The sequence below is a fragment of the Macaca nemestrina genome, chromosome 1 (assembly GCF_043159975.1).
Source record: "Macaca nemestrina isolate mMacNem1 chromosome 1, mMacNem.hap1, whole genome shotgun sequence".
Taxonomy (NCBI): Eukaryota; Metazoa; Chordata; class Mammalia; order Primates; family Cercopithecidae; genus Macaca; species Macaca nemestrina.
The window spans coordinates 44,619,185-44,646,285 of record NC_092125.1 but is presented as its reverse complement, the minus strand read 5'-3'; the positions used below and the strand labels follow the sequence as shown (position 1 = coordinate 44,646,285).

General features: G+C 35.1%; 1 protein-coding gene across 4 annotated transcripts in view; it reads right to left on the bottom strand.

The window, feature by feature from the left end:
* Positions 1 to 27,101, bottom strand: part of LOC105484603 (phospholipase A2 group IVA) — a 164,253-nt gene that overhangs the window by 102,961 nt on the left and 34,191 nt on the right. For 3 of the 4 annotated variants that reach the window (XM_071077332.1, XM_011746427.2, XM_011746428.3), the window contains exons 2-3: positions 20,411 to 20,512; positions 5,062 to 5,143 (exon numbers count right to left, since the gene is read on the bottom strand). In XM_071077332.1, the coding sequence (XP_070933433.1) occupies positions 5,062 to 5,143; positions 20,411 to 20,443 (115 nt within the window). In that variant the 5' untranslated portion in view covers positions 20,444 to 20,512. The other variant, XM_011746426.3, reaches the window with a different exon arrangement.

Here is a 27,101-nt window from a genome sequence, read left to right as displayed (position 1 = left end):
GAAGTGAGCACTGTGACTTTTGAAACAATAAAAATATATGTTCTTCCTTTCTCATGGCTTGTAATCTGATATTTTTGTGATTTTAGTATAAAATAATTTCAGAATTTAACAATGAAACTGTGGATTTAAGGTATTTATGTTTATTTCTATCATTCTCATTGATAATGTAATGAGTTATGTAATTAAGCATGCTTTCATAAGAATTTCAAAAATAAACAGCATTAAGGTATTCATGATTATTTTATTTTACAAAAGTAAAATCAGTGAAAAACAGAAGTCTTAGAATCTTTGTTCCATCATGGATTTTTAAAGTCTTTGCTCTGCTCACAAGTCCTGTAGATCTCAGGGTAAGCAAACGTAAACTAGAAGAAATTGCCTAGAGCTTGCCTTTCAAAATGTGGTTCATGGGTCAGCAATGTCTACATCAGTTGTATGTTAGAAATTTGGAATCTACTCCCCAAACCTACAAAACCAAAATCTGCATTTTGAATAAAAACCCCCAGTGATTCATACGGACATTAAAATCTAAGAAGCACCATTTGGGGAAGATTAGCTCCAGCCTGAGAACTGCAAATGGCACAACCCTTTAAAAATTAGAAACTTGATCCAAATCTTGCCAGGAAGTTATCAGAAATAGAATATCATTTACCTAAAGATACAGACTTTTTGAATATTAAGAGCCTGAGGTTATTAAGAAAATCTTAAAGAAGTAGTTAAGATATTAATCAACACAATCTTATAAAATTGGCTTGAATACAATGAGTTCATAATTTTCCCAAGCATATGTATTTTTTATTAGAGTTTAAATGCGAGCATTAAACACCGTTGTCATTTGAATACTTAAGTTAGATCCACCTGCAATCCTATAACTGCTCTTAGAAGCTCTAATGTTTGTGATGTTAATTCTGTAAAGAAAAAGAGTTCATGTGTCTAATAAAAGGACCAGACAAGGAAAGAATCCTCAGTATACATATCCATAATTAGGATAGTTCTAAAACTCTAATATTCTGTAGTATTTTATCATGTAAAAAACATGATGGCATTTCTTATCTAATCTCATCGCAGGGAGTGAAACATGGCTCTAATAGTTCTGAATTCTGAGACTAGACTCCATTATCATTCAGGATCTGTGTTTTCCCCAACACTTTCTAAAAGAAGCAGAAATTCAATAAGGTAGCTATTGCATTTGTGTCAGCTATTTCATTTGGTTATAAAATGAGTTTGTGGCCAGAGTTGTGTGTTCTGTTTCTCACAGGCACAAAGAAAATTCTATGACCAATTGAAATACTACACTCACTGCAGCCATTCTGCAAACTTATCTTCTGTTAAAAGAGGAAAAGGACAATGTAGAATATAGAGTTTAACACACATTCACCCAACATTTAGCACCCAACATGATGTTGACATGTAGCTTGTTACATATCATATCTACAACAACTTCCTGTAGGTTTAAAAGCAAGAGTTACATTAATATTGTCAAATTAATGCAAGTTACTTATTTCAAAGATAAAAATAGAGTGATGATTTTGAGTCAGGTGTAAATGTGAACTTCAGACTGCCTCTTCCTATGAACTGTAAACATAAGAATGCAGAAAGAGTTATTACTGGAGCACTGGGTATAAATACTACATTTGAGTAATACTGAGATTAGCAACCATGACTGGGAAGGAACTGGCAGCTGTCTTATTCTTGGCTTGTCAATGCCCTCAAGTGAAAACAAGGAATGAAAGAGATGCTATAAATTAAAATGTCAGCTCTGATTCTTCAAAAGACAGTTTATTGGGTGTTGCTGATTTTATTCTGATGTTTTAACAGTACAGAAGCATATTTCTAAATGTAGCTAGTTGGGCTAGCATGATTTATGAAAGGACAAAATAAAAAGTAGATATAACCTTAGTATTATCCTTTATTATTATTATACTTTAAGTTCTGGGGTACATGTGCATAACGTGCAGGTTTGTTACATATGTATAAGGTGAAGAGATATAAATATTTTACCAAGAATTAACTATTTGATGTTTTATTTGTCTTGATACCCTTGAGAAAGCCCTCACACACACAAGCAAGGCAGAAAACTCCAGTAGTAATCCATCATTCTTCTTTACCAAGATGTAGAATTTTATGGAGCTCTACCTTTATAAATAAATGCAGACACTATAAACAACAGAAAAGGATGTAGAGTTCTGTGATCCTGGTCTTCACAGATCTTAGGACTTTTAAAAAATAATTCTTATAGTTCTATTCTTGTCTATGTTTAAAGAACTGCTATAAACAAACACCCCAAATTCAGCTATTTGGTAATTTGTATAGATCAAACTCTCCAAGAAATATCAACAAAATTCCTCTCAGAAAAGTGATGGCTAATACCTGTGCCTTTTCTCACTAGAATCTCCTACGGAACTTTTCAAAAATAAAGTGGTTGGCACTGTATATCATCAATTCACTTTTCCATAGTAACTTTATCACTACATTTATTTCTCGAAAAATCCTTCATGTTCTTTTTGTCTCTTCCTGACTCCTGTGAACTCATTAAGGTGATGTAAATGGTTGGCAACAACTCCCTCCCCACACAAAAAAAGCAGTAATTCAAAAATAATCCAATTACAAATGCTGAATAAAAATTCTAACAGAATGCCATAATACTGTCCTTTCTCCCATAGCAATTAATCTTCAGTGGCCATTCCTTCCATGGGTCCTTCACTTTAAAAAGGAAGCTTCTAAAATTAAGAGTCTAATCTGTGTTATGTACACTGTGGGGATCCAAAATCTAAATGTTCTCTGTCCCAGGAGATGAATTAATATCTCAGGTTCGTTCTTTTAGTAATATTATCAATATCAATTCAAAGAGATTTAAAATGAAATTTTCAGCATTGCTTTTTTCCCTATTCTAATTATAATAAATAACCATTGCCAAAGTACCTGGGCCTACCATGAGAAGTTGCTAGAAAATCAGATCCACACCAGTTGAAAGAGACTCATGGGGCATAAAGTTTGAACTGCTGTTGGACTCATCTTAAGCACAATAATAGCCATTGTCTCTACACAACAGAACTCTGCATTGATTAAAAAAAAGAGGGGGTGGGTTGCTGCTGCTTTATCTAAGAGATAATAACTGTATTTTTAAAAGTCAAATTAGCTCTATCTTTTGCATGTCTGACAAGCTACTGACATAGAATTTAGTTGAATTAAGAATGGCTTTTCCAACACACAGCATGACCTCTTTGGTTGTAAAACTCATACCTTATCTTAAGATTATGGTGGGTAATAGTCTCTAAATACAGCTTCTAATGAGGCTTCTCTTTCACAAGGGCCTTTCTTTCAGTAAATTCTCATTAAAATGGTGAAAATGAAAAGAATTGTGAAAAAGCAAAATAAGAATACCTTCAGAAAAATATTAATAAAGGGATGATTAGATGGTTTAAACTGAAGTCTGAGATAAACTTAAAATGTAAACCTCTGATCGAAGCTAGTTTTGAAGACATTGCCATTGCTTTCCTCACCTGCCATGAAAACCACTGTTCAGCCAAAACTCTTGCTGTTAGATTCTATCTAACAATCCTCTCCTCGCTTCTGACATTTACCAGCTTCCTGGACTCTCCTCATTCACTGAAGCTTTAAGCTCACATTCTTTCTTTTCTTAGTATCTAACTCCTCCCTCTTTATTGGCATTTTCATTGCCATTTCAACAAGCTGACGTCCCTCCTGTTCTTTGAAAAAAAAAGAAAAACCTATTTTCCATATTCTTCTCCAATATATTTAATATACTACAATCACAACATTTTGAAAAATGAAAATTTAGGTGTATGACTTACTACTTAAATGCCACCAAATTCTTCCCATTGCATTAACGAAAAAATCTCAGTCTTAAGTCTTTGTCTTACCACGGCTTATCATCCTAGGCTATCATCCCCGTTATCTATTCTCTAGTAATATTGGGTCTGTTCTAGCTCCTCACAAGCACTCTGGTCTTTTTTGCCTTGGAACGTGCTGTTTTCTCTGCCTAGGACTTCTTCTTGCTCTCATGACCAAGATATTTTTCTTTTAGGTACCAGTTGAAATGTCATTTGGGCTGAGAACCCTACATTGCTTCCTGGATGATACATTGCAATCTCTGTTCCTTTACCAAAACCTGTTTTGAGAGTTAAATTATCCATTCCCATATTAATAATCTAAGATGGTAACAAATCTAAGACATTATTAAATCTAGGATGTTATCAAACCCATCGTCATAATACTTCATTGTATCCATTATTCTTTCTATTCCCACCTGCATGAATTCCAACCATTTAAATAATAAGATTCCACAAGGAAAACTGCCTTTTTTTAAAAGCATGAAGGAAGATACTGTAAACAAGTTAATTCAGCATTATCCTCAGGCTGTGGTTCGCATCATTTCAGGCTGTCCTATACCAGTTTCTATGGCTATTGCATACAAAATAAACATACTCAAAGGCATAAGAACTAGAGAAAAACTATATTTTAAAAATTCTAAATGTATAATACCTCACAGAGGCAGCTTGTTTAAAGTCTTTACTCAGTACTCTTGTAGAAGCAAAATTAAACAAAATTTCTTTGAATTCCCAAGATGTGTACATCACAAGAAAGTCCTTTTGTCTGACTCCAAGTGACCTCAGCTAATTTAAGACCCAGGTAAAATGCTATTCTGACAGATAGCATCAGAGAACTGTTTGAAATGTTATCATTCAAAGATCTAGACAAACATAACCACACTTAAAGAAGGCAGAACCTCTGATTTGTCAAGGAACTCAAGCAATTAGAGGGTGAACCATAATTACACATGTTTAACAGCAAAGAAAATAAGGGCACTTACGCATGTCACCAAAGGCCCCCTTTGTGACTTTGGCTAATTTAAGGGCCCGGTAAAATGCTATTCTGACAGATAGCATCAGAGAACTGTTTGGAATGTTATCATTCAAAGATCTCAACAAACATAACCACATTTGAAGAAGGCAGAATCTCCGATTTGTCAAGGAACTCAAGCAATTGAAGGGTGAACCATAATTACACATGTTTAACAGCAAAGAAAATATGGGTACTTACGCATGTCACCAAAGGCCCCCTTTGTCACTTTGGTGGCACGTAACACCACTACCGTAAACTTGTGGGAATACTGGTGCTCCACCTGGAAATAAAATGACAGTAAATTTAAAATAAGCTTCCAACATAGAACCTCATTTTTTCCTTGAGATTAATTTAAAACAGTCTACTTAAAAACAAGTAGCATGCATACTAGAAACATTATTTGATCTAAGGTTGTTTCTTTTTCCACTCTCCTCTCTCATCACAGTATCATTGGGAAGTTTAGATTGTGCCTTAAAATGTCACTACAGCTTGACCATGAGCACTTCTTTGTAGTCCGGTTTACCAAGCACTTGGTAAAAAATGTAAATCAGGACTGCAGGTATTCTAGGAGCACAATCAGGCTTTGTACTTGTTGACTAGGAAGCCCTGGCTTATAAAGGTGAACTCAGAGCAAGACGTACTAGATTCGTTTGTTGTTGTTGTTGCTGTTCACTGAAGCAATCAATCAAAAGTATTTTCTGAATGACGTTTCCAGGACAGCTTTCAAAACCCTATGGACCCAAGGCAATAACCAGCAAACAAGTTGCACGAATTGTAATGCATTTGTTAGAAATCATATGCAAGAATATTAAAATTTGCTATTAGCCTAACACCTTGCATGAACATAATAAACATTAACAGGTAGAGAACTTCATTAGACACGTCACTTAAATGGGAAACAGTTATTAAACAATTCTACTCACTAAAGCAGAATGAGGAAGCAGGAACTCACATAGTTCTTGGAGCAACTGAAAAGGTTACAAAGTCTTTATCTAAAACTCAAGCATTTCTTGTTTTAATCTTAGGAGAGGTCACTTCCCTTAATTTTAGTAGGCTTGCTTAACTGGTTGAAAAGTTCATAATTGATTAAAAAGAGGCTCAGATACTGACAATACTGAAAAGTGAGTAGCGACAGTCTAAATGCAAGGAGGCAAAAAAAAAAAAAATGTCAATAGTGTAGACAGATTGATAAGGACCAGCAGTAGTAGAATATAGGGACAAAAATTAGACAGCACTCAATAGCTTCTGTAGAAATCACTCCATCAATAGTGTAATTAATATTCCAATTTATAATACAGCATCAAAGAGGTGAAGACATGAATAATGAGCATATCTTGTTTAAAAAGTCAGAGAAGCATAAAAATATTTCAAAATAATGCTTATTCAACTTTATTTTAAAAAAGAAATACCTTCAACATCCAAGAGTTCTGAGTAGCCAAAGTTTTATTATACATAGATGAAATGAACAATCAGAAAAATAATTGAAACTAAATGAAATTGACAGCACAACTTGTTAAAATTTGAATGATGCATTGAAAGCAGTACTGAATGGGAAATTTATAGCACTGAATGCATATATTAAAAAAGAAGAACTAAAACCAATAATCTAAGCTACCACCTTAGGGTACTAGAAAAAGAAGAGCAAATTAAATCCAAGGTAAGCAAAAGAAAAATAGTAAATATTAGAACAGAAATCAATAAAATTGGAAACAGGAAATAGAGAAAATCAATGATTCTTTGAAAAAATCAATAAGATCAATGAGACATTAGCCATGCTAAGAAAAAAAAAAGAGAGAGAGAGAGCGAGAGAGAGAGGACAAAATTACTAATACCAGAAATGATAAGGGACAGTATTACAGATCACATGGATATTAAAAGGATAACAGAAGAAATACTACAAACAACTCTACGCTCACAAATTTGATAACCTGGATGAAATGAATCGATTTCTTAAAAGACAGAATCTATCAAAATTTTCATAAGAAGAAATAGACAATCTAAATAGACACGTCTATTAAAGAAATTGAATCAATAATTAATAACCTTACAAAACAGAAAGCACCATGCTCACATGGCTTCACTGTTAAATTCTACCAAACATTTAAGAGGAAACTATATCAATTATTATATCAATTCTCTGCAACCTCTTCCAGAGGATTAAAGCAGAGGGAATACTTCTTAAATCTTTCTTGGAGGCCACCATTACCCAAATTCCAAAACCAGACAAAGACATTACAAGAAAAGAAAACTACAGGCCAATGTTTCTCATGAACATACATGCTAAAGTTCTCAACAAAATATTAGTAAATCAAGTCCAACAACATATAAAAAGGATTATACACCAGGCCGGGCACAGTGGCTCATGTCTGTATTTTGGGAGGCCAAGGCGGGCATATCACCTGAGGTCAGGAGTTTGAGACCAGCCTGGCTAACATAGTGAAACTCTATCTCTACTAAAAATACCAAAAAATTAGCTGGGCATGGTGGTGTGTGACTGTAATCCCAGCTACTTGGGAGGCTGAAGCAAGAGAATCGCTTGAACCCTGGCAGCAGAGGTTGCAGTGAGCAAGACACCACCACTGCACTCCAGCCTAGGTGACAGAGTGGACTCCGTCTAAAAAAAAAAAAGAATTATACACCATGACCAAGTGGGGTTTATGTCAGATACACAAGGCTGATTCAGCATTCAAAAGTCTATTAATTAAAGCCATCATATCAACAGGCTAAACAAGAAAAATTACATGATCATATCAACAGATGAATAAAAAGCATCCGACAAAATTTAACATCCATTCATAATAAAAAAAAATTTCAGCGAAATAGAAATAGAAGGAAGTTTCATCAACTTGATAAAGGACATCTACAAAAAAAATTATAATTAATGTCATATTTAATGATGACAAAATGGAAGCTTCCCCAAAAAGATCAGGAGCAAAGTAAGGAGGAACCCTGTCATCACCCCTTTTCAACATTGTACTGGAAGTCCTATTTAACGCAATAAGATAAGAAAAGGAAATAAAAGGTATATAGATTGAGAATGAAGAAATAAAACTTTGTTCACAGATAACATGAATGTTTATGAAGAAAACCCAATATAATCAATTTGAAAAAATACTCCTGGAACTAATTATATGACTATAACAAGGTTGCAGGAGATAAGATTAACATACAAAAGTCAATTGCTTTTCTACATACCAGAAATGAACAAGTAGACTTTGAAATTAAAAACACAATACTTCTTATATTAGCACTTCCCAAAATGAAATAGTTATAAATCTAACAATGTATGTAGAGGATCTATATGAGGAAGAATACAAAATTCATATGAAATAAGTCAAGGAAGAACTAAATAAATGGAGAGATATTCAATATTCATGGATGGGAAGACTCAATAATGTAAAGATGTCATTTCTTTCCATTGTGACCTATAGATTCAACAAAGTCCCGACAAAAATCACAAAATATTCTGTGAAAACGAGAAACTGATTCTAAAATTTATATGAAGAGGCAAAAGCAGAATAGTAAACACAAAATTGAAGGAGAAGAGAAAAGTTAGAGTACTGACGCTATGCAACTTCAAGACTTACTATAAAGCTACAGTAATCAAGACAGTGTGGTACAGGCAATAAAAAAAAAAAATACACAAACAAACAAACCAGATCAGTGGAACAGAATAGAGAAGCACATAGATGAAGTCAACTGATCTTTGACAAAGGAGAAAAGACAATATAACAAAGCAAAGATAGTCTTTTCAACAAATGATGCTTGAACAACTGGACATCCACATGCAGAAAATGAATCTACACAGGTGATAACTGGGCCTGAAATACAATGAGAAAATGCTCTTGAAAATCTGTTTAAAATTAGCTTTCGCTGCAAAAGAAACCCTCTCAATAATAATTATTACACATAATGATGCCCCCTCCCAAAATCATCTATGCTTTTTTTCCATATCTAAGAATTTCTAATATTACATGGATTTTCAAATACCTAGAAACCTTCCTTGTATCACAAAAACTATGAGCAATATATTTTTTTTTTTTTTTTGAGACTGAGTCTGGCTCTGTCGCCCAGGCTGGAGTGCAGTGGCCGGATCTCAGCTCACTGCAAGCTCCGCCTCCCGGGTTTACGCCATTCTCCTGCCTCAGCCTCCGGAGTAGCTGGGACCCCAGGCGCCCGCCACCTCGCCCGGCTAGTTTTTTGTATTTTTTAGTAGAGACGGGGTTTCACCGTGTTAGCCAGGATGGTCTCGATCTCCTGACCTTGTGATCCGCCCGTCTCAGCCTCCCAAAGTGCTGGGATTACAGGCTTGAGCCACCGTGCCCGGCTAGCAATATTTTTATCCATTATTTAATATTTGATTTTTGAAGTTGCTGCAAATATATTCATATACTAAATGTTTATTAATAACATGAACAAAAAGATTGTTTTTATTATAAGGACTCATTGAATGTGAACCATATGTCATACATCCTAGTAGACACCAACTGTCATTTAATATTCCCAACAACCCTAAAGAATAGGTGTTATTATTTATATTTATAAATGAGTAAAATGAGATTCTGAGAGACTCAGTAATTTCGCAGTTACTCATAGATAGTAAATGATGACCTTTCACTAGAATTCAGCCTTGCCATTCTGTGTCTGTGCCCATCTCTTTCAAAGAGCTTTAAAGATTAATAAGAGAGTATCTATAATAAAGTAAGCACATATTCTTGGAGAAAGATGTTCAGTTTCAGTCAATGATTATCCAAATAGTCTTTTAAGAATCGCTTACCATGTTTCCTGGGGCCACTATCACAAGCAATTTCAAACTAGTCCAGACTGCGCTAGGTTTCAACTTGGATAGGAGATGTTTGGTTATATCTCAGGGATAGTGCCAGAGGAAATTATATTACTGAATTCACAACCAGTGTTTTCCAAGGGAAACTAATGACTCAGGACAATGGTGGCTGGTAGTTGGCAGAGAGAGATGTCATATTTCAATTGAGATGTCAAATCTAAGCTCAATCCACCGACTTAGTCATGAAGATTAAGCTTTGCCTTCAGGTCTTGGATTACTTTGAGTGTCTTTCTGCATTCATATTCATTTCCATAGTAAAAACCAAGGTGATTTTCTTTTCAAAATTACAATTTCCTATTCATTAGGAAAACAACTACTGGATTAAATTCATTCTGGATAAGTCTGGATAAGTATATTGATATATGTAACTATGTTTGGCATTGAAAAAAAGAACCAATTTATACAAAATCAATTTGATGATCTTCCTAATCTGTTTAAAACTCTACTGTTATAAGACAAGAACCAAAGAAACAATCATAAAATAAAGCTGATGGAAAATAAAGTAGATTCTGCATGCAAATATTGTTTTTCTCTATTCAACCTAACTTTGCCTAATTTTTAAAACTAAAAACTGTTAGTATGACAAAGACTATATGTTATTACTGAATGCAGAGATTATGATCACCACAATTGGCAATAGGCACCTTCTCAAAATTTTTTTTTTAATGGCTGCATTGACGTCATTAACAAATCATGAGGCTTTTTTGATAAGATGCTTATTTTCAGTTTCACTTTCAGGTGTGGAGTTTCATTCTAATATAACTATGAAGCACAGGCATTTTGCTATTATTCACCTACATTTTTAAAGAATGATCAGCATTATCTATTTTTAGTCTAACAATAATACCTAACCTTGGTATTATTCAAAAATTATCAGTCATGAGTTGGCCATATGCAGAAATTATGTTAATGCTCAAAACATCTAATTTGGAACATAATTTGTTAGCTCTAGAAGATATCGCTAAAAGAAAATCAAAATCAGAAATGTGACTTGAGATTCTTCTCCCCTTGAACAAGAAATTTATCACCTGCACAAGTATATACATTCAATTTGGCAATATATTATATTATATATATATGTATATATTTTACTTTATTTTATTTTATTTTATTTATTTTATTTAGACAGTCTCATTCTATCGCCCAGCCTAGAGTGCAGTGGATCAGATGATCTTCCCACCTCAGCCTCCCAAGTAGCTGGGACTACAGGCACGCACCACCACACCCAGCTAATTTTTGTTTCTTGTTTTTGTTTTTGTAGAGATGGGATTTTGCCATGTTGCTCAAGCTAGTGTCAAACTCCTAGGCTCAAGCGATCTGCCCACCTCAGCCTCCCAAAGTGCTGGGATTACAGGTGTGAGCCACCACACCTGGCCTATAGTTGTATATATTTTTAAAAATAAAACCAAATACAGAGTGCATTCTTATTGCAGTAGGAAGATTTTAAGTCCTCTTTTAATCACGAGTTTAGGGACTAGTATCCAGAATATATAAGAAACTCAACTCAATAACATAATAATAATAATAATAATTATCTGATTTTGAAAACAAGTAAAAGACCTAACTAGACACTTCTCAAAAGAAGACACTCAAATGACCAAAAAGTTTATGAAAAAAAATGTTCAACATCACTTATCCTCAGGGAAATGCAAATCAAAACCACGATGAGATATTACCTCTTCCCAACTAGAATCGCTATTATAAAAACCACAAAAATAACAAATGCTTGCATAGATGTAGAGAAAGAAAACATTTATACACTGTTGGTGGAAAAGTAAATTTGCATAGCCATTGTGTAAAACAGTATGGAGGTTCTTCAAAAAAATTAAAAATGGTACTACCATCTGGTCCAGCAATCCTACTATTGGGCATATATCCAAAGGAAATGAAAGCAGTATGTTGAAGACAAATCTGCACTCCCATGTTTATTACAACATTCACAACATTCACAATAACCAAGATATGGAATCAACCTAAGTGCCCATCAACGGATGAATGGATAAATAAAAGTGGTCCACATACACAATGGAATACTATTCAACCATAAGAAAGAAGGAAATCCTGTCCTTTGTTCACACCTGTAAACCACCACTTGGAGGGAGGCCAAGGAAGGTGGATCACCTGAGGTCAGGAGTTTGAGACCAGCCTGGCCAATGGTGAAACCCCATTTCTACTAAAAATATAAAAAAATTAGCCGGGCATGGTGGCAGGCACCTGTAATCCCAGCTTCTTGGGAGGCTGAGACAGGAGAATGGCTTGAACCCAGGAGGCGGAGGTTACAGTGAGCTGAGATCGCACCACTGCCCTCCAGTTTGGGCAACAGCGTGAGACTCTGTCTCAAAAAATAAAAATAAAAAATAAAAAAAATTAGGTATTTGCACAGAAAGACAAATAGCACAAGATCTACCCGTACGTGGAATCTAAAGAAGTTGAGGCCATAGAAGTAGAGAGTAAGATAGTGGTTACCAGAGGCTAGGGAAGATAGGAGGGAGGAGAAAATGGGGAGAGAATGGTAAATGGGTACAAAGTTAGGTAGGAGAAATAAGTACTGGTGTTCTACAGTACAGCAGGATGACTATGGTTAATAGTAACGTGCTGCGTATTTCAAAATAGAACAGAAGATTTTTAATGTGTTCACCACAAAGGCATGATAAATGTATGAGATGATGAATATGCTAAAAATCTTGATTTGATTATTACACAATGTATAATATAATGGAACATCATACTGTACCCCGTATATATGTACAATTACTATGTGTCAATTAAAAACAGAATTTTTAAAAGTGAAGTTTCAAACAAAAAAGGAACAAGATTTCAGGGACTGCCCTAGCAGTGAAAACCAATACAAGAAAATATTAATTTTAACAGCTTCGTTCTAAAATTCTAATTTAGCTGGGTTCTGTGGTGCACACCTATAGTTACAGCTATCTGAGAGGCTCAGACAGAAGGATCGCTTGAGCCCAGAAGTTTGAGGCCAGCCTAGGCAATACAGCAGACCCTTTCTTTAAAAAAGAAAATAGTAAAATATTTATTTAATGATATATTCATCATGAATTTATAGTGACTATAATATCCTTAAAACACTGAAATGAAACAACTTCCCAAATATCTAGCACCTAAATTGTAAGTATAATATAGATTCTAGTCCAATGGTAACTAAATAGCTGTAGCATCACAAAAAAAAAGTGTGAACATCAGCCTTTTCCTACCTCCATACTTATGAGGAAATCTACACTCTCCTGGAGTAACAGTGACTGAGCGGACTGTGAAGAACAGGCGCACCTTCACCTTTCTAGAGAAGCTCATTAGAACACATGAAGTAGCATGTGCATTTGAAAAGTTTTTCTCACACATCCTTGGCGCTTTGGGGAAGTCATATTTATTTGGTTTAGAATTACTGCCCTAGATGATAAGTCATGTTCATTCAGATTTAAGATGCCTTAGAACTGATGATTTTCAAATGTGAACCTTAAGGCTAATAGATCCAATACACTTGAAAATATGGATACGCTAACAAATGCAATTTTAGATATTTTATCCCTATTTTGAGGCACTTCTTAAAAACCTTCTCCCTGCTTTACTTGTTCTTTTCATTAAGCAACAAATAAAAGGTTCAGGCCAGGCATGGTGGCTCAGGCCTGTAATCCCAGCACTTTGGGAAACTAAGGAGGGTGGATTACTCAAGGTCAGGAGTTTCAGACCAGCCTAGCCAACATGGTGAAACCCCATCGCTATTAAAAATACAAAAAATTAGCTGGGCATGGTAGCCCACGCCTGTAATCCCAGCTACTTGGGAGGCAGCATTAACTACCAGAACAGAGAGCAAAGGTGAAAAAGAGCACAAAAAATCCCAGAGAGGTGAGCTCAGTTTTGCCATAGGGGCATTTGCTGATCCAGAAGAGGAGAGGACTAAGAGACTGCGCAGCCTTGAGAGATTCATCAGCATTCTAAGAATAAGAACCCCGGTAAACCACACTCCTCTTTCAAAGTAAAATCTCCATAGATTGTGACATAGGACTAAACGTGAACATCCTTTCTATGTACTGGTAACCCATTTTAGTGTAATACAAGCTGCCCAGAAAACCAATCTGGAACTGGGATTACATTTGTCCCAAACCGCTAGTATCCCCAGGGGCCTGATGGAAGCAAATAAGTTATCTCTGAAAGATTACTTCTATTTTTCACCATAGCGTTCAACACAAAATCAAAGATAACTGGGATTATAACGAGTCATGACACCAAGTCTGCAAACCAGCATAATTAATCAACAGGCACAGAAACAAACCCATCCATTAATCAGCTATACTATACTTACAGTGTTCAAGGAAAAGAAAGTCAAATTGAAATATGACTATATGGGAGTGGGAGTATAAAAAAAGCCTGAGAAAATTTTTAAACGAACTAAAAAGAAATTTGAGAACTGAAAGATAAACCTGGTGATATTCTAGGAATTTCTGATCTATGTTGTGCGGTAAAGAAACAGAAACGGCCGGGAGCGGTGACTCACGCCTGTAATCCCAGCACTTTGGGCGGCCGAGGCGGGCGGATCACAAGCTCAGGAGATCGAGACCACGGTGAAACCCAGTCTCTACTAAAAATACAAAATATTAGCCGGGCTTGGTGGCGGGCGCCTGTAGTCCCAGCTACTCGGGAGGCTGAGGCAAGAGAATGGTGTGAACCCGGGAGGCGGAGCTTGCAGTGAGCCGAGATCGCGCCACTGCACCCCAGCCTGGGGGACAGAGCGATTCTCAAAAAAAAAAAAAAAAAAAAAAGAGGCAGAAATATGGACATTACTTTGAATTAGCACACTTTCACCCCCTAAGGGAGGCTTGTGGCAGGGCATGAATGATATCAAGGACAAGTTAGGAGTTTATCATTAGCTGTGATGATTAATTTTACATATCAATTTCAGTAGGCCGTGTGTTGTCCAGATTAAACATTGTTTTAGGTGTGCCCTATGAGGGTATATCTAAATCACATTACCGTTTGAACCAGTGGGCTCAAGTAAAGTAGATTGCCCTCCCGGATGCAGTCGGGCATTACCCAATCTGTTGACAGCTCAAACAGAACAGAGGCAGAGGAAGGAAGAATTCATCCCCATTTATTCTTGTCTCACTGTTTGAGCTGAGACATCGCCTTGCATTTCGTCCTGCTCTCAGATTGGGATTCACATTATCAGCTCCCTTGGTTCTCAGGCCTTCAGACGAAAGCCAAAATACACCCCAACTTTACAGTGTTTCCAGCTTGAGACGGCAGATCGTAGGACTGCTCAGCCTCCATAATTGTGTGAGCCAATCATTAGTCAATTAATTATCAATTAATTTCTCATAATAAATCAACAAATTAATCAATATCTCCTGTTTGTCATAATAAATTAATTAATACCACATACTTAATGAATTAATACCTCCTATTGGTCCTGATTCTCTAGAGAACCCCAATACACTAGCTTTCTTCTTCTTCATTTTTTAGATTTTGAGTGCTCACAGAAATTCTACTATTTGCCAAAAAACTCATTATTAACTCATTAGCAGTCCTGTGCTTTTGTAATAATAGTTTTACCACTTTTATATTTCTGATTTTCTAGTAACAGCATCTCACCATCTAACTTTTCTGAAAATATCTTATTTCATTATTTCAAAGGAATAATTTTGTGCACGTAACAATTTACTATTTTTGAAAGCTCTGTGAAGCAGACACAGCAGGTCCTATTCATACCCTGTTTTCCAGATGAGGCAGGTAAAAGTCAGAGTCTACGTGTTCATGATCATGTAACTGGTAAGACTAGAACTCCTACCAGAACACTAGTTCTTTGATTACTTATTCAGTGGTGGTTTTCTTTCCTGTGTTACTGTAATAATCTGAATAATAGCTTTCTACATTTTTGGTAAAATTTCCAGTCATCCTACAATTATATTTTTTGAAAGTTCTTGTATTTTACTATGCAATCATGCTGCCATATCCACGTGGTTTACTGTCCCTAACGTGAAGACAACCTTAGTTTCTGTGGGATGTGGGACAGTGCCCCTCCATTGTTAATAGGTGGTAGAAAGAGGTGTGAATTTTTTCACTTCAGGCATATGACTCATATTTTCAGAATAAAAAGATGGAAAATGTTATAAATATTTTATACTTGACCTCTACTTGTGAAATTGATGGCTCCTGGTAAAAAAAAAAAAACAAACAAACAAACAAACAAAAAAAACTTCAATAAATTCTGAAGGTACAAAAATCCTTGAGGTTGGAAGTCACATCATAATGATTCTAAACATATGGAAACTAAACTCTGTCATGTATTTGTCACTCTGTTTTCCTACCAGCTTCTTAAAATCCAAGCACCATTGGAAGCAAGTGAGCTTGCTGGCTGCAAATTGCTGCATCAGCCCACAGGATTCTCCAACATGTCCCTGCATCACAGGAATGGTGAAAATGAGCCCAGTCTTCTGGCCTGGAGGCAGCCAAAACTGTGTTAGCCTGTTTGGCACCAAGAGCTCATTACTATTAATAGTAAGCTGGCTTGATTCACTCCAACTTTCCTTTTTACTAATATCATTCAGTGTTGAGTGTGCTTGCTCACTTACATATTTTGAAAAATATCTTTCTGTGAAAACCATAGCAGGAAATTTTTTAAAAAACAATTTACACACACACACATATGCACACACCCACAGTTGGTTTTTTTTCATATACACTTAGCAAGAATAAGAAGAATGAAGGAAACTGTAAAGCTCACAGATCTCTTCATTTAAAAGGGCTATAAATTAGAATGCTAGTTGATGTCTAAGTCTGATATTGGCGAAAGTAATGAAAAATGTGATAGCAATATGTGGTTTATTCACGTTTTGTAATATGGTATAATATAATATTACCACATAGGTAATTACCATAGCCTAAATATGTTGCTATAGTTAACAAAATTTTCAAGAAAAGGTCCCAGTGCTGAACCTTAGATGTCCAGATGCAGTTTGATTTTTAAATATACTCTGGTATTCAAAAGAAACTACCGTCAGAGTGAACAGGCAACATACAGAATGGGAGAAAATTTTTGCAGTGTACCCATCTGACAAAGGGCTAATATCCAGAATCTACAAAGAACTCAAACAAATTTACAAGAAAAAAACAAACGACCCTATCAAAAAATGGGCAAAGGATATGAACAGACACTTCTCAAAAGAACACATCTATGCAGCCAAAAGATACATGAAAAAATGCTCATCATCACTGGTGATCAGAGAAATACAAATCAAAACCACAGTGAGATACCATCTCACGCCAGTTAGAATGACAATCATTAAAAAGTCAGGAAACAACAGATTCTGGAGAGGATGTGGAGAAATAGGAATGCTTTTACAATGTTGGTGGGAGTGTAAATTAGTTCAATCATTGTGGAAGACAGTGTGTGATTCCTCAAGGATCTAGAACTAGAATTATCATTTGACCCAGCAATCCCATTACTGGGTATAAACCGAAAGGATTATAAATAATGCTACTATAAAGACAAATGCACACATATGTTTATTGCGGCACTATTCACAATAGCAAAGACTTGGAACCAACCCAAATGTCCATCAATGGATTAAGAAAATGTTGTACATATTCACCACGGAATACTATGCAGCCATAAAAAAAGGATGAGTTCATGTCCTTTGCAGGGACATGGATGAAGCTAGAAACCATCATTCTCAGCTAACTAACACAAGAACAGAAAACCAAACACCATGTGTTCTCACTCATAGGTGGGAATTGAACAATGAGATCACTTGGACACAGGGTGGGGAATATCACACACCAGAACCTGTCAGGGGGTGGGAGGTTGGGGGAGGAATAGCATTGGGAGAAATATCTAATGTGAATGATGAGTTGATGGGTGCAACAAACCAACATGGCACATGTATACCTATGTATCAAGGCACATGTATACCTATGTACCTGCATATTGTGCACATGTACCCTAGAACTTAAAGTATAATTTTTTAAAAATGTAAAAACTAAATACATATACTCTGCTATGTTAAAAGAAGAAACTGAATGGCCGGTTCACCAGATCGTCTGACAAGACATGTGTGGGGGCTGCATGGCAGTCAGTAATAAGACCTGGTCAGATCAAGTAGAAGAGTGAAAGTCATTCAATATAATCATATTCTTTGAAATGTTTTGTGTTCCAACCATACTAAACTTCTTTCATTTCCTTGAATCGTGTACTATTATATCGCGCCTTCAGACTACTTCACATACGCTTATTTTTTCCAATTCAGAAAAGTCATTTTCTCTCTCTTTAACTGACAAACTTCTTCTACTAACCTTCAGGTCTATGCTGATATGTTACTTCCCCTAGAAATCCTTTCCAGAAGGATTCCTGTTATTAATTCTTCCTGTTACATACTCTAGAGTCATCTTCATTGTCTCTTATCAGAGCCCTTACGTTGTGGGCTTACATTATCTTATATTATGGTTATTATAAATAATTTTTTCATATTTTTCTGTTAAACATAAACAACCAGGAGTTCAAGACCAGCGTGGCCAACATGGCGAAACTCTGTCTCTATTAAAAATACAAAAATACTAGCCGAGCATGGTAGTGGATGCCTGTAATATCAGCTACAGGGGAGGCTGAAGCATGTGAATTACTTGAACCCGAGAGATGGAGGTTGCAGTGAGCTGTGATCACACTATAGCACTCCAGCTTGGGCAACAGAGTAAGACTCCATCTCAAAAAAAAAAAAAAAAAAAAAAAAGCACAACTAATTGGAAAATACAGTTTGCAAATACCTTTACAATTACATTAAAACATCAAATATTAAAAAATACATCAAAAATATATATACACAAGATTTCTTAAGGAAAACTATAACACATTACTGAGATAATTAAAGATAAAAATAAGTAACATTTAGTTTTGGATGAAATTCATGGTTTGTTAATGGATTGGAAGACTCAATATTGTTATTATATTATCTCTTCTCTGTAGAATCATTACATTCCCAGCAATTTTGTGTGCATGTGTGTGTAAATTGGCAAAATGAATACAAAAATTATATGGAAATACAAAGAACTAAAACTAGACAGGATATTCTTGAAGAAGAAAAAAATTGGAGGATTTACGTTGCCATATATAAAGACACATTTTAAAGCTACACAAATTGGGATAGATCAGTATTGGGGCAAACTACAGAAATTAGGATAGATTGGCATTGGGGCAAACACAGACTATTTGACTAATAAAACAGAAAAGAAATGAAGTCACACATATATATTTGCCTGATTTATAGGAAATCACCATTGCCATTCAAAGAGAATATGATGGTTATCAGTAGACTAAAGAAATAGCTTATGACATATTCAAATAATGAAAAACCACATGGCAATGTAAAAGTGTGGAAGTGTGCTACTCACAACAACATGAATGAATCTCATAGACGCAATGTTGACTGCAGAAATGTATATTAAGGTCAAACATAAGCAAAACTTACCCATGATAATAGAGGTAAAATATTGGCTACCTTTGAGGCAAGTTATTGACTAGAAGGTATATGAGCAAGTCTTTCTGGGTGCTTATAACCTGAGTGATGGTTTCATGGGTGGAATACATTTTTATTCCAAATACGTTTGTAAAAATTCACCAAGTTTAACAATTAAGATTTATGCACTTTATATATAGTATACCTCAATTTATTAAAAAGAAGAGAATCAGACAGAAAGAAGAGCTTTCTTAAGAAAACTGAGAAGTAACCAACAGCAAGGAACAGAAGAAACAAAACCAGAAAAATCTGAGAAGAGTTTCAAGAAAATAGTAACGAGCAGCAGAGTTGGACAGAAGGAGTGAGGGGACTGAGGAGTTTATTGGACTTAACACCAGAGAGGCCAATTAATTAGACCTTTTTGTGAAGTGGAATGGCTGAGGCCAGATCAATGGTTCAAGTTATGAATGGAGGGGAAGAAGGCATTACAAATAATTATAATATATTAAACTTTTTATCTAAGGAGAGCAAGAAAGAGGATGATATCTAGAAATGGATGCAGAGTAAGAAAACAGCATTTTATTTCAAGTGAAAATGAGGCTATGGATTACTCCTTAAATATCGATAAAACCTGTATCTACTTCATATAAACCTGAGTTTCAAATGTTGAATTCAGCAAGGAAATCTCTCTTCTGTTTATTGACCAGAAAAGAGCATGTATACTTCCACTGGAGTTTGGAAAATTACGTACTAAAATATGAATTACTTAACTCTTTACTAAAACTAACCACCCATAGAAGAATTTATTTAAACATATCTAACTAAGGGAAAGTTTACAGAATTAATTGCCCTGAAAATGCAAACCAAAATATAGCCCTAAACTCAGAAATTCTTTTACTTTTATTCTTCTTTCCACCAAGTCATGCAAAGGGTGTAAACTATGCAGGCTGATGATCGCTAAGTGATAACAACATTTTTTATTGTTCCATTATTATTATGGATGTTTGGGTATTTTTTTCCTTTCAAGTTCCTCTTTTCTGGAAACTTACAGTAATAAAATGAAGAGATAAATTAGTTTTATTATGTTCCGTAGCCTTTTTGTATCACATTAAGTTCATATGACTTTAATAACAAATGCTGAAGTTGTCACAGTTTTACTTTACTAGCAAAGCCCGCAATACTCACACACAGAAACATATCAGTCCCCCTCCAAGAAAGAATTCATAAACAGTGAATGACTTACTATAATGTGCTGGTAAGGATCTATAAATGACATTTTGGTTTCAATTACAGGAAATGTTTTCACACTTCAAAGTCTTCTTTGGCACTCTAGCGTCTTCAAAACCTACAAAACAAACAATCACTATTGTTAAGCTTCCTCTTGGATGCAGTTCTAAGATTTAAACAATTATGAGTATGCGTCTTAGGAAGAAAAAGTCTATCCAAGGACACTAGATAGGTTGAGTTCCCCGTGTATACAAATGGGTTTCACACATAACTTAGGGAAAAGGTAAAATGTGTTTTGATGATACTGTTTACTTTCCATATTTACTTGTTCAAATTTATACTGTGAATAATTATTAGGAAACTACGGGGCTTGTGTTGCTTTTCATTTGCCAAGTATTTTATGAGAAATATGTTGAAATTATGGAAACTTAAAATTATTTTTGTACTGTTTATATTATAATTAAGCCACATGTCATTGTTTCCTCAGTAGGGTCAGCATTATACAAATTCACAATAAAAAAGAAAGATTTTTTCCCTTAACTATTTATTAGGAATTACAAAAGTACATTCATGTTGAATTTGAACTTTAGTAATGACATTTTTAAAGAAATGTTTGTTTATTTGAAAACACCAGTTTAATTTGGAAGCAGTTAAATAAAAATATTTTCATGGAAAAATACTCTGTATACTTTCCTTTATTCTTCTACAATTACTCTTTGTTATTTAAAATCAAATAAAAAACTACTTAATGAATGAACATCTTAGCTATTCCATTATACCAAGTCTTGGAAATTTCATAAAACAACATGTACTTATATTTCAGCATTCTATAAGTTACATCTAATTTGGAATACCTTTTCAAATATCTTTATTGTTTATCTTTAGTATGTAAATTCTAAAATGTTTTTATTTCAAAATAAATCAAATTTGTTTTAAATTGTTAACGATCTCTCTTTTTAAACATTAACTTTTAAAAAATTATAAAAATGATTCCTGCTCATTGTCACAAACAAAAACTGCTGAAGTGAACAAAGAATAAAGTGTAATCACCATTTTCATTATGATGTGTATCTTTCCAGGCTGTTTCACTGCTTTTTCATAATACTTAAAGCAATAGGAAAAAAGAGGATTTGAAATGTTTTTTTTAAAAAATGGGATCTTCTAATACACCCTTGAGTTTTTAAACTCAGGTTCTTCATTATATTTGGTTGTAAAAAATATGAAGCAATATTATATGAATGGTAAAAATCACCCATGGTTCTCTATTTAATAATTATAAAAAATAAAGATCCCCCCATTCTTCATTCTGGTCTATCAATCATCATTATTTATACCAACAAGAAAAAAAAATGTTTTTAAAGTAAAACATCTATTTACTTTCATCACTTACTTCTTAAGCTCCTAAAGTACAAGTATTTTTATCTTATCATGCATATTCATCAGGCTGAAAATGCATACAGCATTTTAAATCAACTTTTTACATAAAAATGAGACCAAACTATAAATCTAATTTATCATAATACATTACTATAATCTTGGTTTCGCATTTTCTTATTTTAAACCTAGTAGAAAAGTTTGCTGATAACATTAACCAATTATAAACTGCTTTAGTGCCATAGTTCGATCATTTGCTCCAAAAGTCATGTTGAAATTTAATTGCCAATGTGATGGTATTGGGAGGTGGGGCCTTTGAGAGGTGATTAGACGATGAGGGTTTCACCCTCATGGGTGGGTTTAACACCTTTTTAAAGGGGCTCATGGAATGGGCTCTCTCTCTTAGCCCTTTTGCCTTCTGCCATATTTTAGATCCAGCCTTCCTCTCCTCTGGACAATGGCTATCTAAAAGAATAGCCTCACCAGGCACCAAAACTGCTGGCTCCTTGGCCTTGGACTTTCCAAAACTGTAAGCCAATAAATTTATTCACTTTATTAATTACCCAGTGGGTCATGTTCTGTTATAGCAGCAGAAAGCAGACTAAGGCACTCAGCTTTCACATTTCTGTTATTTTGGTTGACCTAGCTGCTATTGTCAATAACTTTCAGGATTTTATTCCAATATCATCTTTTCAGTGAAGTCTTCCCTGACCTATTATTTAAAACTGGCAAAACCCCTGCTTTCTTGCTTTTTGGCCACCTAATATCCACTTATGTAGTTTTTGTTGTGTTTATCTGTCTCTTCTCCCTTCTTCATTAGAATATAAATTCTATGAAGGCAGGTTTTTTGTGTGTTTCATTCATTGTGAAATTCCCAGTCCCTATGTAGGCACACGTGGGCACTTAATACGTATTTGTTAGATAATGAATGAATGATAGGATATATGTATACATGTAAAAGGGATAATTTTCAAGCCCAGTTACACTAAAACATTTTGCTCAAGTCAAGAGATGTTCATTTTCTATTTATCCATAAGTTGTATTACCCTCATCCCTCATTTTCTATTCTACTATACTATCTTACACTGTTAATCAATACCGATATGAATTTCTTTTACCTCTTATTATTTTTCCCTAGTTAACTACATATTACACACATCTTACAAACATGATTATCCATTTACTACTATACTGTACTGTGCCTTTGATTAGGCTCTAAGTATTTTTGAAACTATATTTTATCTTTAAAGGATGACATAAAACAATGCAGGCAAAACTACAAAAGAGTAATTTGTACTCTGGTATTTATACTTAAATTTATAATACAAGAAATATATATCTATATTGAGTGATATGATCCTTACAATTCAGCACTTCCCATTATCAGCATTTTCTGTGCTATTTCTATTACAACATTTTAAAAGTGATCAGCAATGACTTTCTACTAATATGACTGATGTTTTCATGCCAACTAAATTCAAAGTATGGGAACCACATCCGTTCCCAAGTCAGAATCCAGCTAATACTCTAGAGCTCTGGGTGGAACATATTTTTGTGGATGATATAATATAAAATCATGTGCCTCATTTTCATCTTTACCATCCATATTTCCCTCATATCATTTTCCCTCAGAAGTGAAATAACTTCTTAATATGAAGTGTTCTATGCATATGATGGTCCACATAAAGCTACTAGGCCCAAGAGCATAAGACCTTTAGATTTGCTGCAGTAGTGGTAATTCCTGAGAGGTTATGTCCTCCCTCTCCAGAAGCTGAAATGTCTATGTAGGACAATGCCAGGGCAGTACTATCAGGGATTCAAAGGATGAAGGAAAGCCAGTTATTTTCTTTATTGAAGCAGCATAATTTGGTGAAAACACCATTGGATATGGGATGCAGAATAACCTTAATTCAAGCTCCAGTTTCATATTCTAAGACCCAGGTTACTTGCTTGCAATGTGAATAACACTACTGTGAAAGGTATCTAGCCCATAATAAATATTCAATGCATATGATTCGCTTTTAAGATAAAGATTACATAGACTTATCACTAATAACATTATATATTTACTTGAAAGATGCACTATCTGTTGTAATTATTGTTGTGATAGTAGAAAATAAGAATTTTTTTATATATTTGTCACTTACAAATAAATATCTACAATAGAATTAATTACATAGACTTATCACTAATAACATTATATATTTACTTGAAAGATGCACTATCTGTGGTAATTATTGTTGTGACAGTAGAAAATCAGAAATTTTTTATATATTTGTCACTTACAAATAAGTATCTACAATAGACCTTGTGTTATGTAAGGTGCTTGGGAGCAAAAAAAAGATGAATCAGCCAGGTGTATAGCATGAAACTCTGTGGCCCTATAGACTTTATACTTGACACTCTCCATAGTGGAACCTCAAAAATTAAGCAAGATTCTGGTAGTTATTCTCACCAAAGTTTTCTGTGTTAAAAACTGTAATAATGAGAATGGCATAGCAGAAGAGCATCTGCTTGGACTTACAGCCATTCCATTCACAAACAGTAGCTTCATACGAGATATTTTGTTCATTCAACAAACACATCTTTGCTATCTACCTAGTCTATAGTAGGCACTTGGGAAACAATAGTGAATAACACATAGTTCTTACTTTGTAGAAACAAAATGAGACAATCTAGGGGTAGCAATAAATGCAGCCTACCCTGATTTTTCATGCATACATGTTGCTAAAAGTAGTAACACTTTTTATTATGATTAATGTCTCCAATTGGAAGGAAATCTTGAAATCTATTCTCCTGGGAAAATATCATCAATGAGTTTCTATTCTCTTAGTAGAAAAGTCAGAAATCCTTAACATGGTCTACAATGGTGGCTCTTACACCTATTTACTGCAAACCAAAACAGAGAAAACTTTGCATACCACAATACAATACATAAATATATACACAGACAAATATTTAAAATATAGAAGTTTCATGTGATACTTTTACTAAGCACAATGTACTCTGATTTTAGTCTAATACTTTTGTTTAAATGCTGGTAACAGCCCACTGAATTGATTTCATGACTCACTAATAGCAATTTGAAGAATACCAGTGCAAAAGATTGCAAAATTGAATTTCTGTCTACTTCCTCAACCCCACACCACTACTCTCTCTTTTGCTTTCTATGCTAAAGCCATACTGGTTTTCTTTCCCTCAAATGTATCAAGCTCTTTCCCACTCAAGGCTGTAACTTATCTCTTCTATTCATTCATTTAGTCAACAAATATTTAAGGCATAACTACCATGTGTCAAACATTGTTCAAGGGACTAGAGAGGTAAAAGTGAGGAGCTAGATACATTCCCTTCCCTCTTGGAGATTCCATCTCTAGAAAACAATCAGAAAACAAGGAATCCAAAAAATAAAAGAAACAATGGGAAATAGAGTTGTATAAAATTATGGAAACAGGTAAAAGGCAGGAACAAAGAGTAATTGAGGCTGAGCCCTAAAAAGGAGCTAGCCATACAGAGTGAGGAGACAGTGGGTTTAGAATATAATGTTCCAGGCAGGCAGTATGAGGAACTGAGAGAAGACATGTGGCTGATGAATGGTGAGCAAATGTGAAAGTGGCTTATGATGAGGTTGGAAATATAGGCAGTGGTAGATCATGTTGAACCTCTTAGGCAACTACCGTTTACCTAGCTAAATCTGACCCATTCTCCAGGATTCAGTTTCAACGTCACTTCCACAGAGAACCCTTCCGTGACCTTCAAGTATATTTGGTCTGCCTGCTGCTGGTTCCGTGTGTTCTCTGGACTCCTCCTTCAGGCCTTTCAATCCACTCACGCAACATCTGCCTTTTCTGGGAGAACTAAAGATTCATTAAGTCAGTGGTCATATTTATCTTATTAATAGAGACATCCCTAGTGCCTAAAACTATGTCTAAAATATAGTCGGTTCAGAATAAAGATTTGCCCAATGGATGGATGGATATTATTCAAAGTAGTGCCAGGTTGATGCATGAAGAAAATCCACAGAATAGTGCCACACCCTCTTGTGATGTTTCTCTTTCTTATTCCTAACAATTCTTAATGTCAAATGATGTTAAATTCGCTCTCTACTTGTTTTAAAAAAAGCAGAACAAGTGAGATTCCAGAGAGGGTGAAATTAGTACTCAAAATGTTTAGAGGAAATCTGTTGCTGGGATCCAAAGTTTAATGTCAGTAATTTTATTTCCTCTTCTCATGTCCAGCAACTTCATTCATAACCACTTTGTTCACCACCTATTATCCACTACTGTATCCTACAACAAGACTTGGATAGAGACTCTCCTGATATTAAATCCAAAGCGAATATGCTTAAGATAGCTAACTGTCCAAGTCTAGTTTCTCTCTCTCCCTTCTCTGCCCCCTTTCTCTCTCTCTCTCTCTGTGTGTGTGTGTGTGTGTGTGTGTGTGTGTGTGTGAGTGTGTGTATGTGTAAAACCACTAGGTTAAGAACTACAAGATAACTAGAGAGTAAACAAACATGACTCATGGCATTTAATCTCAAAGCAACTTTCTTTTGTTCTTTGATTCTATTCAGGGCTAACTCTCCTCCTACCTTGAAGAAACCTCAGGCAGCCTCAGAACTTTTCTGTTGACTTGAATACGAAAAGAAGAAAAGAAAAAGGAAAAGAGGAAAAGAAATAGCCCAGACACTGCAGACACTGAAATGCTGGGTTCGTTGAGTTAAAGTCTCTCTCCTGCTCAAGGTAGAGCTTGTTGCAGAAGAAAGGGGGTGAGGTCATTGACTTCTCCCTTCCCCTGCCTACGGTCGAACTCTCCCAAGCTTGACGACTCTGGTTTTTAAATCCTTATAGTTGGAAAAGGATGCACAGAGAGTGAGAATAGGGGCAAGAAAAATATTACTTCGGCAGTAGTTTTATAAGCTGGTTTTGTGATCTCTTGGCTTGGTACATGTTAAAGCTGAGTCTTTCTTTCATAGATGCTTTTTGTGGATTCTTCTGAGATTCTCTGTTTTTGAGGTTTCTTCCTGTGTTCCCTGACATGCAAATGCATCTCTACTCCAGCTGGGGGCTTGTGTGTTTTTCCACAGCCCTAGTGCATCCTGTGGTCCACTTCCAGTTTTCTTTTTCTGAGGTTCTTTCATTCTACCAGGCAAATGCCTTGTATAGAATTTAAGACTTCTTCCCAAGGTTCTCTTTAGTCCATGGACAATACTCACACATGTTTTCTTTCTTCCAGCAAACCCTGAGAATGCAATTACTTCCTAAATGAAACTGTCTATTCTGCTACTTGTGTCCTTTATATTTCCCAAGCATGACTAGGCACCAGCCTACTGCAGAAGA